Below are 15,152 nucleotides of genomic sequence, written 5' to 3'. Positions count from 1 at the left end.
GGAGCCCTTTGGTGAATAACTTATTGCCAAAAGTGGGTGGGAGGCGTGCAAAAACATCTACTTTGCCTAGACAAGCTTTCAATCTCACTCTTAGTTCTGTTTCAAAAGGAAAATATCATCCAGTTCTGATTAAACTGCAGCTACATCTGAGCTACATGCTTCCGTATCAATTGCAAACCCATGCTGAAGCACAGCGAAAACCTCTTGTCAGTCATGGAGAGTTTTCAGTGTGGCTCTTTTCTTTTGTTTCCAGTTCGGAGGTCCACTATGCTCTACAGACCGCCATTAGACGTTGCTACTCTCTGTACGGCTCTGAAAGTATCGTCACTCACTCAGTCACTCAGTCAGGCAGTCACATACAGTCCCATGTGTAAGAATCAGTACCCCCATGGGTAGAGCTGAGCACCATGTTCAAGTCTGACCTGTGACCTCTCCACTCCCTCATCCATGTTTCAGGCTTTATCGTCCTTTCTCAACAAAATAGGCCCCTAAAAAATTAATCTGCTGACCACTGCAGCACCATGAAACCATGCATGTTTTTTGTTTGAGAATCATTTGATGCTTTCCTTTCCTAAAATATGCAACCGATCTTTCCCTAAGTGCCATACAAGTTTGCATGCTTTGTTGCTCTAGCTGCTGTTTTTCATTTAAGAGACTTTTTCATTGGACAGAAAACAGCAACCCAAGGTGTATTTCCCCTCCTCTTAGGTGTCTTCACAGTTCATCTCTTTGTTGTCTTGTTTTTGGTTATTTTTCTACCTGTTGAAATTGCAGAAACATAAGTGAAGTGCCCTAAAATTGGTCTAAAATGTTCAAGTGTTGTATGTATGGAAAGTGAAACCAGCCAAGGGTGCTGAGTGCTACGGCGGGTGCTGTGAGACAGCTTTTGGAACCTGTCTGCTCTGCTGTCTGAGAAGGAAAAACTGACCTTTTCAGACTGGCTAGACGTGAAGTAAATGTTTTATTATTATGAACTGGTTTGAAATTAGATCATAATTCTATATAGGTCCAAACAAGCACAATTGGCCCTTGACAATGACATAAAATTGAGGCTCTAATTATTTGGACAGTTTTTAAGTCACAATGTCTTTTCTTCCAAGACTTTGTGAAGTTGAAGTAGACATGCTAAGTAGCGCGGTTCTGAGCAGAAATAGCAGGGCCGACTCACCCGGCTCTTGAACTTTATCTTGGAGTTAAGCATCTACTGGAAGCTCAGGCCGGTGTAGCCTGAACCGCCACCTGCTGTGAGAGTGGAGGAGGTCCTGTATGTTTCCCCTCTGCTTCAAACTTTTAAGACTTTGGCAGCAGAAGCCGGCTCTAAAACAGAGGAATTTGACCCGACCAGGGAGCCAGAGTTGATGTCAGCGGTTGAAAAGTTACAACTGGATACAGTTGGTCTTCATGTTTTGGCTTTTCAGTTCAATCCAAACAACTGGATTGGGGTATTTTTCCACCCAGACAGTGGCTGCACTGCTGGAGTTTATCCAGTGAAACCAGAAGGTCATTTAAACAGGACAATTAGTTGCAGAGTGGAAAAAATGGCTATTTTTGGAGCATAGATGCATTTCAATACAGTGGTTTGGCTTTAGATGATGATCCTCTGTTCTGTACCTGCTGTGAGGTTTAAATCAGATGTTCAGATGTCTGGAGGAATCAAAACTGAAAACGAAACCCTCGTGATGAACTCCGACTCCTTCTCGGTGGCACATTTAAGTGGTATATTTTAGTGAGTAAAGAGAGGCGTACCTGGGCTGCTCTCTGCATCTGTGTCCATGTGTAAAAGTGAAGATCTATCCGCCAGCAGGGGGCGCTCTAACATGTGGTCGTCAAAGAAACTGCTGAATAATTCACTGCTGAAGTCGTCCATCTGGTCTCCTGAGAAAGGCTGCAAAACATGAAGAGACACACGGACACAGAAATGGTTATTTAGACCAGAAAGGTAATAGATGAGGTCAAACACCAGCTGAATTATGGGAAACACATCAGCACAAGGTTGCCAACTAGCCATTTTTCCCTGTCCTTCTCATACAGTAAATAATATGGAGGTTAATACTGAAGTAGTGGATGTGATGTGTCACATGTTGTTCTCCCAATTCCTAAAAAGTTGGGGCACTGTGTAAAATGTTAAAAAAAAAACAGAGTGCAATGATTGTCCTCAAAAATGGACATAAACAACATACCAGATGTTGACATTTTACCATTTCATAAAAAATATTTGCTCATTTTGTATTTGAAAGCAGCAACACATTTGCTGGAATTTTGGGAGAGTAATGTTGTCCCCTTCTTGTCTGATGTAGGATTCTAGCTGCTCAACTTCTTGTTTTTTTTGTTTGTTTGTTTTATGATGTGCCAGATGTTGCTATTGGTGAAAGATCTGGACGGCAGGCCAGTTCAGCACCTTGACTCTTCTATTGTGAAGCCATGCTGTTGTAGGGTTAGGGTTAGAGACATTGTCTGGATGGGAGTGTATGCTGCTCTAAAACCTCTCTCTACTACTCAGCATTAATTGTCAGCCTTTCCAGACGAGTAAGCTGCCCACGCCTATGCACTAATGCAACCCCATACCATCAGAGATGCAGGCTTTAGAACTGATAACAAGCTGGATGGTCCCTCTCTTTTTTTAGATCAGCACATGGCATCTGCAGTCTCCAAAATAAATGAAAAATTTTGATTCATCTGACCACAGAACAGTTCTCCATTTTGCCTTAGTCCATTTTAAATGAGCTTAGTCCCAGAGAAGACAGTGGTGTTTCTAGATTTCTGGCTTCTCCTTTGCATTTGTGGATGGCATGGCCAACCGTGTTGACAGAAAATGATTTCTGGAAGTGTTCCTGAGCCCATGCAGGGATTTCCAGTGCAGAATCATGCCTGTTTTCAATGAATTGCACCCAAAGATCATGAGCATCCAATCTGACCTCCAGCCTTGTCTTTTGCACACTGAGATTTCTCCAGATTCTCTGAATCTTTTGATGATTTAATGTAATGTGGAAATTTAAAGTCTTTCAAAGTTAACTCAAAATGTTACAAAGATTTTAGACCCAGTTGTTCACTCTCTCTGAGAGACTCTGCCTCTCTAAAATGTTCCTTTTATACCCAGTCATGTTACTGACCTGTTGCCACTTAACCTCATTAGTTGTAAATGCTCCTCCAGCTGTTTTTCATTACTCCCACTTACATTTCCAGGCTTTTGTTGCCCCGTCCCTTCTTTTTTGAGATGTGTTCCTGCAATCAAATTCAATACAAGCTTGTGGTAAAATCGGTTTCAACATCTGATATGTTTTAATGAGTTATTGTGAATAAAATATGTGTTTATGGGATTTACAAATCAATGTATTCTGTTTTTGATTTACACTTTACACAGCACCCCAACTTTTTTGGAACTTAGGTTGTATACGGATGCAATAAATACATACACATTTGATTTAGATTGATTTAGTTCTGTTATCTAGTTGTAATAATGATTAGAATCATGGATTTTACAATAAATGAGCCGGGGAACCAGACAGACCGCGGATGATACGAAGCACCAGTGAACAGGGAGAAAGCTTCGATAGATTCTTCCTCAGTCTGGATGAATGAGTCACCGAGCGGAGAGATGATGTTCGGGAAGCCTGGGACAGCGTGGTGCTCTCATTCACTGCTTTCCACACACAGACTGTTATCTACGCACACACAATATGAGTCAGACGGGTCTAGAGCAAACATGAACACAGCGTTACAAATTCACTCTCACATTGAGCGATCAGGAGCGATCCTCTCTAGCAGTCTCCATCTGCTCGAAGGCGTCTCAGACAGCAAAGTGACAGACATGAACATTATAAAACTTCAACGATTTTAATATTTTATTCCTGGAAGCTCTTTTCTATCACTGCCAGAAGAGTCCAAGCAGATTAAAGCAGGCCAAGGTTCATAAATCCAGAGCTAAGTGTAATCATTTTCACTGTCATCAGTGGGGAATAAAAGGCTGCTTCTGCACTTTCCCTCTGCTCTGTGGAGCGTTTGGCTCCTCTCAGCTCATTGTTTTGGTTTTTTGTTCCACAGATTCTGCTCTAATAAAGAAACGGGCAGCTGGCACAAAATGACATAATGTTCTGTTCAGGATTTATTAGGTCAAAACTCTGCAAAAAAGAACATTTTAGAGCAAAGCTCCTCATTTATAGGACAAACAGAGTGATAATGTTTTCTGCAAATCATTTGAAAGCATTTTACCCTGAATTTAGGCTTTTAGGCACTCCTCACACCCATGCATTTGCAGTTAAGATTGTACCACTGCAGAGGAGTGGGATAAATGAATGCAGAGCCTTTAATTAAAGATTTAAATGCTGTTCAAACAGCTCTGTCTCTTTCAGACATGCACTGTTGCCTTGAACTTGTCCAGACACTAAAATAAAGATGTAATAAAAGCTTAAGTCTGAATCACTTGGACAGCGCATTTATGCAGTTTACTTAAAGACGTACAGAGAAAGAGCTGCAATTCAGTCCTCCTCAATACCAACATTTCTGGTTTATCTCTTCCTCCCTGGAGATAAATGAATCCTCTGGTTGGCTGATGACTTCTGGGGCGTTGGGGAATGCATTTTGACATTTTGCAACATTTTCTAACATTTTATAGGCAAAATACTTATCTAGAAATAAGAGCTGGGCAATATCAAATATATATCCGTATTACTGTATGACCTGGTGTTAAAAATTAAAAACCCACTCTTCTCCCCCTACAATGAGTCTGTGATGTGATATTTAACTCATGCTGTAGAGATCAAATCACAGCTGGGTAATAACATACAAGTCTGACTGTACTCTAGTCTCTTAATAATGTCTCCTGTGACACCCTAGTTTGCCCATCTTTTATGTAAATAACAGCCCATACATCATTTCCTCTGATCTCGTGCTTACTGTGGCTTAGTTCCTAGCCTCATTGGACTTTACTGCCATGAATTGAGGAGTCATTACAATCTTATCAGCACCCAATAAGGTTGATTTATTACATAGCTGTTCACAAAATAATGAAGAAAAGCTGTTAAAGAGGCACCACAGGCCTCTTAAACTGCATGCTGTGTGCAGTGAAGCTGCTGGCATTACTGATGAATAAGGGTAGATTAGCAGAAGCTAACCGTGCCCCAACAGCATGCAAGCGTCATACACTGTGTTGCAATGCTGTAAATTTAATTTTTCACCTTAAAACAGTGTAATATCAACAGTTTTGCCTCAAAACGAACACAAGATGAAGCACAACATTTAATACACAGATGTGGATATTACTGGAGTCCCTTTGAGGTGAGAAATAAAATTATTTTAGGTTTGTTGTATGACATGCTGTTGTGTTATGAGCCACCAGGCCAAATTTCAGTCACGAAAAACATCACTAAGTTTAAAAAATCAGGCTTAAAAATTATAAACAAGGCAGTAAATTCTAGTCAAGGATGTGTGGGCTTAGCATTGATGTGAATGAGTTTGAAAATCTAAATGCAGTTTAAAAGCTCAAAATCTGAGATAAAAAGTAGAACTTCTAAGTTCAAAAGGTCAAACCATGACATTAAAAGTAAAAATTATATTCTTAAAAAGCAACATATATGAGTAAAAAAGACAAAATCATGAGTTTAAAAGATCAAACTATGAGATTAAAGTCAAAATCATGAGTTTAAAAGGTCAAACTATGAGATAAAAGTCAAAACCATAAGTTGAAAAGGTCAAAATGTGAGATTAAAGTCAAAATCATGAGTTTAAAAGGTCAAAATATGAGATAAAAGTCAAAACCATAAGTTGAAAAGGTCAAAATGTGAGATTAAAGTCAAAATCATGAGTTTAAAAGGTCAAAATATGAGATAAAAGTCAAAATCAAGAGTTGAAAAGGTTGAAATATGAGATTAATGTCAAAATTGTGAATTTGAGAGGTCGAAATGTAAGATTAAAGTCACAATCAAGAGTTGAAAAGGTCAAACTATAAGATAAAAGTCAAAATCAAGAGTTGAAAAGGTTGAAATATGAGATTAATGTCAAAATTGTGAATTTGAGAAGTCAAAATATAAGATTAAAGTCACAATCATGAGTTTAAAAGGTCAAAATATGACATTAAAGTCACAATCATGAGTTTAAAAGGTCAAAATATGACATTAAAGTCACAATCATGAGTTTAAAAGGTCAAAATATGACATTAAAGTCACAATCATGAGTTTAAAAGGTCAAAATATGAGATTAAAGTCACAATCATGAGTTTAAAGGTCAAAATCTGAGATAAAAGTCAACACATGAGTTGAAAAGGTCAAAATCTGAGATAAAATTCAAATGCATGGGTTTAAAAGGTGAAAATATGAGAGAAAATTTTGAATCGCAAGTCCTGTAAATCAAAAAAAGGATTTAAAGTCAGATTTATTTGAAACCGTGATTACCGTTAAATCTAAAGGGTTAAAATGTTAAAGAAAAAGTCAAAATCACAAGTTTAAGTCGCAATTGTAAAAATGCTAAATTAAAAATATAAAATGAAATGAAAATAAACATGATATGATCTTGCAGGCTGGGTATAACTGTGCCATGGGCCAGATTTTGACCCAGGGCTTTGAGTTTGACATCCCTGTGTCAGTGTCTTTTTGGTGTCAGTACACGTTACAATCTAGTACCAACTGCAGCCTACATGAAGGCACCCCAGACCACCTCTGCAGCCTGAGCAACCAGATGTCAACATGTGGACACTTCACACAGAGCTGCGATCATGGCTAGGATCAAGGAACACCATTTGGTATCCAAATGCCCAGCATGGATATGAATGCAGTCTGTAAACAGGGTTTATATCAAAGTCAAAACTAACAAGGGCCAGCAGAGCGCTCATGGTTGACCTATTAATCATAACGAGATCTGCTTCGGCTTTGACCCTTTCCACCAACATTCAAATCTTTTGCATGTGTGATGCTTTAGAGTTCAAGCTTAACTTTATGACAAAGTAGTTCATCCAAATTGAATGCATGCTGCATGCAAAAGTGCAGGTGCTGAACACGGAGCAAGCTCAGCTCTCAGAGAATGTTTGTATTTATGATCATGGTGAGGAGGTCGAGTCTGTCTGTGGGGAAACTCTCTACAGAAACCATGTGGGTACAGCACACGCAGACAGAGGGTGGGTAAAATAACACATGACACATGAAGAACTGCTGATGTTTGGAAACTTCTGTGACCCTGGTCCAGTTTAAGATCTGTTAACAGCAAGTTTAGGATTTAGACATGTGAAAAACACTTGAATCTATTGATCTGTTGTAAAGAGAGATAAAAAAAAGAAGTTAAAATACCAATAGAAAGCATGCACTTCCTTATAAACATTGCAAAATGTCATGGTTTAATGGAGGGCTCTGCAGGATAGAGACACTGCTCAGCCAGGTGTGTGCATGCACTCATTAATCCTGCAGCGTCTTGTTCTCTCACACAGGTGAATACTCACTCATTCATAAACATTTAGGAGCACTGATGCTGACAGAAGAGCCTTGTTCTCCTGCTGAGCTACAGGATGACACATATAACCCCGACACTGCCCCTTTAACGACGCTCCGTTTAGGAATATAGGTCACTTTTCAACCAAAAATAAACAGTGAAAGTTTCCCAGATGGAGAACTGTGGGTGAGAATGGTCTGATGCGGGAAGGGAGAGGAAGCAGTTGGACTAAATTTAGCTCTAATAGCTGGATTAGAGCAACAGTGTTCACTTTTATTTTGCTCTGTATTCATAAACATTCAGGTCTTATAGTTACAGGTGGCTCTATTAATAGATTTTACTTTCTTTGCCTCTTGTTGCACAGAAAAGATCTAGATCAGTTGCATATTCTGCAGGCACAAAACCCAGATCTGACACCTCACACTAGAACCTACTAAATCAAATCACTAGTGTGCTGTCTAATAAAGTCTGTCAGTGTAACCGCAGCCAATAAGCATGAAGTGAATCAAAGTAAACCGAAATGCATCATCTTCAACTGTCGGCTTGAGAAAACTGCCCAAGGACATTCAAGGACAAGGGTATTTATACTGACATGGTTGCTACATTAGAGCAGGAGTTCTTAACCTTTTCAGCCCGCGACCCCCAAAATAAATGTGCCAGAGACCGGGGACTCCCACTGTACCTGAAGGAGGCTGAACACAGCCATGGACATTCAACAACAGTCATGTGCAAACAAGGCTGCCCATTAGGGGGGGAAAAGGGAGAGCTTTCTGGGGCCAAGCCAAACTGGGGGCCAGCAAAATCATGGTCCATTGTAAAGTTAAGCTGTGGTATTTTATATTTAACCTGAATCATAACCACTCTTATCAAAGAAGCAAATTAAAATACGTTAAAAATAGCTAAAATGGGTTAATAATGGAAAAAAATGTTTGGAAAGGTGGTGAAAATAGATTTTAAAAGTAGCAGAAATGGGTTAGAAATGCCAAAAATTGGATAAAGGTGGCAAAAATTGCTTAAGTGGCAAAAATGGGCATGTTGAGTGGTAAAAAGGGCAATCAAAAGTGGCTGAAATTGTGTTAAAGTGGCAAAAATAGGTGGAAATTTGGTGAAATGGGATGAAAATTGATATAAACTGGCAAAAAAGGGTAAGCTGAGGCAGAAATAGTCAGAAACTGGCAAAATAGACATATCAAATCATGAAATGTGGCTTAAAAAGTGGTAAAATGGATTAAAAATTGCAATAATGTGTCAGCAGAGCCAACAATAGGCAGAGAGTTGCAAGGTTTGGTTCAAAAGTGGCAAAACAGGCAGAAAAAAGTGGTGGAAAGGGTTTAAAATTGACAAAAATGGGTTACAATTGGGTTATAAAGTATATTAAAATTGGTGTAAAAAGGCAACAGTGTGATTCAAAAATGTTCTTAGTTTTTTTTAAGGCATCTGGAGACCACCTCTCAGTCCCTCGCGACCCACAGTTGAGAACCCCTGCAATAGAGGATGATGCTGCAGCTTTAACTGTGCTAAAGTAGGCAAAGCCTTGAAGATGACCTGAAGTCTGGACGTCCCGCCACAGCCACCTACCAAGAAAAAAATCCACCGTGTTCACCACATGGTGATGGATGAAAAAGTAGAGTACATTCTGCACAATGAACTTGGCATGTCGAAGGTTTCCGCTCACTTTTGACCAGGCTGGTCATATCGCAGGTGAACTTGGCACTACTTGAAGCAGTTTCAGAATGCTTCCTCACCCAAGATGAATGTTGGGTCCGCCACTTTGAGCCAGTCCATGCAGTGGAAACACCCACCTCCAAAGAAAGCCAAGGTAGCAGGGAAGGCGATGGCCTCCGTCTTTTGGGATGCAAAGAGAATGATGTTCATCAACTACCTTCAGAAAAGCTAACATGACTGTGCACCAGTGCACAAAGCGAGGTCCATAAAGACATGGATGAGAGAGTTTGGTGTGGATGAACTTGACTGGCCTGCACAGAGTCCTGACCTCAACCCAACAGAACACCTTTGGGATGAATTAGAGCGGAGACTGAGAGCCAGGCCTTCTCGTCCAACATCAGTGTGTGACCTCACAAATGTGCTTCTGGAAGAATGGTGAAAAATTCCCATAAACACACTCCTAAACCTTGTGGAAAGCCTTCCTACAAGAGTTGAAGCTGTTATAGCTGCAAAGGGTGGACCGACAACATATTAAACCCTATGGATTAAGAATGGGATGTCACTTAAGATCATATGCGAGTAAAGGCAGGTGAGCAAATACTTTCGGAAATATAGTGTATGTTCTGGCATGTGCATCAGCTGTAACCTGGAAATGACACTCAGATCAACATTTTCTCTGGCATTGCTATATAAATCTGATGTCATAAGTCCTGCCCCTCTTGATTTTGATTGGTCAGCAAAGGGGGGGGGCCTGCGTTTCTCTAAAAGATGAACTGTTTTAAAAGCTGATGCTGAGGATGCTAAACACTTAGACATTGGACTTCATTTGAAAATCTTCTGCTTTATTTCAACTCTGGATTGATAATCTTTCACTAAAGGGACTCAAAACAAAGTTTAGGGAATATTTGCAGCTGCTTCAAGTGGACGACAAAGCTGCAAGAGCATCAGAAGAAGAATAATAGAGAAGCTTATGGACTTCATTAATCCAGGCGACAGTTGAAGAGGCTGCTTTTCAGTTTAATTTGATTCATGCTGCTGATGTGCTTCACACTTAAAAGCTTGCAGCTCAGTGAGCCTTTAAAGACACTACAGAGCTTCTCTCAGGCACAGACACCAGAGTATTACCCTAGCATTACTTCCCATGTAGTTTTAAGAGCTGCCAATCAATGTGGGGTATCCCTGCTTTATATAATTACCTAACTGCTTGTCTTGCACCACTCTTTAGCCCACTTTTAAGCTAAATATTGAGTGGAAACAGTTGTCATTAGGACAGGAAACTCAAAAATCCCAGAGACGGTTCAGCGCAGGAACATCTGCTGTCAGTGTGAGCAGAGGAACAGACGTCTGGACCTCTCATTATGTGACCCCTCTCTGCTGGGAAAAGAATCACACCAGGGAGGAAAAGCGGCGTTAAAAAGCAGTTGACAGTTTTTACAGCTTATTTCAGAGGTGCTGTGTCATTAGGGGGGATGGGATGGAAACCACACACTGGGAAAGACAGACGCAGGGAGTCATTATAAACGTCTGTAATTAACAGGGTTCAGTCTCAACATATCTCTATGTTCATTTAGAGCCTCGCTGCTTCAGGTGAAATCAGGGAAAAAGACCATCTATAAATGAAATGGTTTCAACGTCGATTCAGCAGCAGTGTTAGTCATTTTTCAACCCAGTGGGGTAGAAGCTTGTCTGTGGAAAGAGCAACCTCCTGCAGACAGAAAGTGATTCACATGCTTACAAATGGAAAGAATATTTACTCCACAATAAACAGCGACAAAGACTGGAAGCCTTTTTAAACTCTTTAGAACATCATGTTCAAGCTGAAGGGAATTACACCGCAAAGACGCTCATGTAAACGTTCTTGCTGACATTTCTGTTCAAGGCAGAAAAAGAAAATAAATCAGGCCGAAAACAAAGACGGTGTAATGTTCAGCAGATTCATGCAGCGGTAAACAATGCGTGCATGTCAGGAATTAGATTTAAGAGTGAAAGGAGAAGCAGCTGCTACCATTGACCACGACACGGAGCTGCAGCAGGGATTTTTATTCTACATCTCTTCAGTTTGACACATTAATATACCAATACTACTGTGCTACTATTCAAATCAGCAAAATCAGAAAAGTCCTGGTCAGAACATAGCTGCAGTGATGTGCTAAGTGCTAATAAGCTAACTTTGCAAAGTTAATGTTAGCTAACGAATATTACGAGTCACTGTTGTGGTGATGCAATGTTAGTTAAAACTGTCCTGTCTTGATAACGTTAACACACTATGTGATGGCAGGATTCGGATAAGTCTGTTCACTTCCACTACTACTACTTCCTGTGGCTACTTTCCTTCATGGCGCTCTGTAGAAGTATAACCCAGGCTGGACTATTCATGACTAATGCCCTGTTTACACGGCAAATGTACACGCACAAGTTTTGTAGCGTTTTTGCTGTCCGTTTACACGGCGGGTTTTGGTGCCTGAAAGTGGAACTTTTCAGAAACGAGCCCCAGAGTGGAAGTTTTTCAAAACGCCCCCGTCTCGGTGTAAACAGGGAAACCGGCACTTTCTGAAAACGGACATGCGCACTGCTGCAGTAAATATCAATGCACGAGTAGGCTAATAACGCATGCGTGGATGGGAAGCCCAAAACAAAACAAAGATGGCCGACACCAGTGTGCTGTTCGTGCTCCTCATTCTTTTGAATTTAACTGTACTTCTCCAACAAAGCGTTGATTTACCTCACCGTCACTTGGATCAGCGGAGATGTATTTTGTGCCTGCACCAGATTCTGACTTGACCCATACGCTGTCGAAGGGCGTTATGGGTCGAGTCACAATCTGGTGCAAGCACAAAAATCACACTGCCATCTACTGGCCTGGCATGTATACTATATCGTTTTTGGTGTTTCCAGCAGTCTCATGTGAACGGAGATCGTTTTGAAAACATTGCCGTCTGAACGTGGAACTTCTTGGAAACGAAAACGGAAAATGAAGCAATACGTTGACATGTAAACGAGGCCTCCAGATAATCAGTCAGATTCTCTATAGCAGGGGTTCTCAACCTTTTCAGCCAGTGACCAGGGACCCCCATTGTATGCCCCCACAGCCATGTACATTCAAGAACAGTCATGTGCAGACAAGGCCGTCCTTTAGGGGGGAAAAATGGGAGAGCTTTCTGGGGGCCAGCAAACTGTGGTATTTTATATTTAACCTGAATAATAACCACTCTTATCAAAGAAACAAATCTCAATTTATTTGTGTAGCAAGTAGTCCTGTTAAAAATGTAAATCCATTTGTTAAAAACAGAATTAACATGTTAAAAATAGCTGAAAAGGGTTAATAGTGGCAAAAAGTGATGGAAAAGGTGGTGAAATTGGATTTTAAAAGAAGCAGAAATGGGTTAGAAATGCCAAAAATTGGTTAAAGTGGCAAAAATGGACATATTATGTGGTAAAAGGGGATTCAAAAGCCGAAATGGTGTCCCTCAGGGGTCATGTGGGGGGTACTGTGGGAATATGGGGTCCAGGGGCCGCTGCGGCAAGCCATCAGGTTCCTCTAAAATCAATGTGAGAAATGTGTCCGCATCCTCAGCACAAAGTCGGACATGTTCCTGGTGCATGTTGGCCTCTGCCAAGGTTGCCCCTTGTCTCTGATTCTGTTTTTTGATTTTCATAAACAGGATCTCGAGGTTCAGCTAAGGGGAGGAGGGTTCGGGGACCTCAGAATTCCATCTCTGCTTTTTGCAGATGATGTGGTTCAGTTGGCTTCCTCAGGTGGGGACCTTAAGCAGGTACTTGGACAGTTTGGAACTGAGTACAAAGGTGTCGGGATGAGGGTCAGCACCTCAGTGAGAAAGGGCATGGTTCTCTGTCAGAAAATGGAGCATTGCTCCCTCTGGGTGGGGAGTTAGTCTCTGCCTCAGGTGAAGGAGTTCAAGTATCTTGGGGTATTGTACATGAGTGAGGGCAAAAGGGAGCAAAGCTGAAAGGTAAAGCTTTCAATTTACCGGTCAGTTTTCCTCCCAACTCTCATCTATGGTCACAAACTCTGGATAATGACAAAAGAATGAGATTGAGGATAAGAGCAGCTGAGATGAGTTTTCTCTGCCTTAGAGATAGGGTGAGGGGTTCAGACATCTGGGGGGAACTAAGAGTAGAGCCACTGCTCTTTGCATTGAAAGGAGCCAGTTGAGGTGGTTCTGGCTGATCAGGATGCCTCCTGGATGCCTCCCTTTGGAGGTTTTCTGGGCATGTCGAGTTGGGAGGAGACCTCGAGGAAGACCAAGAATACACTTCAGGACTCAACCTGCTACCACCGCAACCTGACCCCAGATAAGGGGAAGAGGATGAATGGATGGATAGATGGGGAAATACAGAAAACAACATATAAAGAACATGTAACTTTGCCTTTCCAAGGTTAAACTGCCTCCCCTTTGGTGCCTGTTTGACATAAACGTTGATTTAATGGTGGGGTATAGGATCAGCAGTCTATGCAGATTGTTTTATTTTGAAACTGAGCAAACACTGACACTGATCATCAACTGGAGGCCAAGGGGGGACCCAGTATTTTTCAATGCCTGAGAATTAAAACAAAAGACGTGTGATTTCCACCAATCTGGGTGCAGAATATGGATCCATGCATGTGCACTGGAAAAAGCTAGAATGGGCGCAATCGGCCCTGGACTGCACAGTGCTCTTACTTTGTAATGCAAGAATTTGATGCTTTTTCTTTGCCACATGTGATACATCTGTGTCAGACATAAGAAGATATCTCAAGCTGTGGGAACTTATCTCCACTGTGTGAACACTTTTTAAGGCTTTTATATGAGATATAGTGCTGCATTCACTGAATATAAAAGGTGATGGGAAATGTTTGCAATTCTATTGTTCAAAAAGTGAAAAAAAAAAACTGCTATACTTTTGTTTTTCAATCTTAAATGAGTGACATAATCTCACTCTACTGGCAGACTTTTCCATTTTTGTAACTAAGACATTAAAAATCCATAAAATTCGTCATGGCTGGATCTATGATGGAGATTTTTTGCAGGAGAAACTACAATGGTGAGAGCAGAGAAAACATCATGTCATTATGTTACAATCCTGGCTGCCACAGATAAGAAAAATGGCAATGTCCTCTACTGTATTTGGCTTTATGTGGCGGTGAGTGGCTGCAGCGGTCTGGCTTCACTCGAGCTGCATGTGTCTGTGTGAGAGACACAAGTGAACCCGAGTTTCGTTCTCCGTAGAAACAGCAGAAGAAGATTATTCCTTCACACACACATCGCTGCATGCCTGCTCGCATTCCTTCTGGAAGTGCAGCGGCCAATCGGAGACGAGCATGCAAATGAGAGGGGTGTGCGCGTTTGGAGCTGGAGTGCAGGGTCTGAACGGAGAGTTTTCTAAGAATTTTATAGAATGTGGACAGAGAATGCAGCAGAATAAGGGGAACAGAAGGAAAGGAGCACAGATTTAGAGATAAAAGGAGAAAATAGTGCAGAATATGTGAGTGCTGCTCAGTGAAAGTCTGCTTTCTCTATTTATAACAAACACAGAAGAATCAAATTAAAGGAGTACACAGGGAACAATTCAAAGCATGCACTGGCCACAGTGTCCTTATCTGACCTTAACTGTGCATTTGCATCATTCACATTTAAGCAAATACAAACAAAAGGCATGCACAATATCACATTTCTTAACCTGTTGCGGGAAGGATATACCAAACGACCCCCTGTTTAAAAAGGAAATCAGTTTATGCTGCCCAGTAGGATTGTAGTGCAAAGATGGGTAATGAGTTACAAGCTCTTTCTTTGTTTCTGCTGCACAGATTCAGGTTTGGTAAATCAATCTGGTGCTGTTTTAGATTATGGTGCATGGTGTGATGTCATGCCAGCCCATCTAAATGTCACTGTTTTGATTGCTGGACTTGGGTAGAGCTTAAAAACTAGTAGCTTAACAAGTTAATGTGATAAAAACACTTATCTAACTTAAGGCTCACTGATATGAACCAAATATCATACCCTTTTTTCAGCTGTTTTTAGTGATATAGGTTGTTTGCAATCATGTGATCCTGAATGTCCATGGGGGGTCAGGAT

The 15,152-nt window shown here is 41.0% G+C and overlaps 1 protein-coding gene across 2 annotated transcripts in view; it reads right to left on the bottom strand.

The window, feature by feature from the left end:
- The window catches only part of creb3l1 (cAMP responsive element binding protein 3-like 1), a 62,406-nt gene that overhangs the window by 37,917 nt on the left and 9,337 nt on the right, over positions 1-15,152 (bottom strand). For both annotated transcript variants that reach the window (XM_041781512.1, XM_041781513.1), the window contains exon 2: positions 1,747-1,885. In XM_041781512.1, the coding sequence (XP_041637446.1) occupies positions 1,747-1,885 (139 nt within the window). The remainder of the gene's footprint in view (positions 1-1,746; positions 1,886-15,152) is intronic.

This window comes from Cheilinus undulatus, linkage group 24 (assembly GCF_018320785.1).
Source record: "Cheilinus undulatus linkage group 24, ASM1832078v1, whole genome shotgun sequence".
Classification (NCBI taxonomy): Eukaryota; Metazoa; Chordata; class Actinopteri; order Labriformes; family Labridae; genus Cheilinus; species Cheilinus undulatus.
The sequence above is the reverse complement of the archived record's forward strand: the minus strand, read 5'-3'. Positions and strand labels throughout refer to the sequence as shown.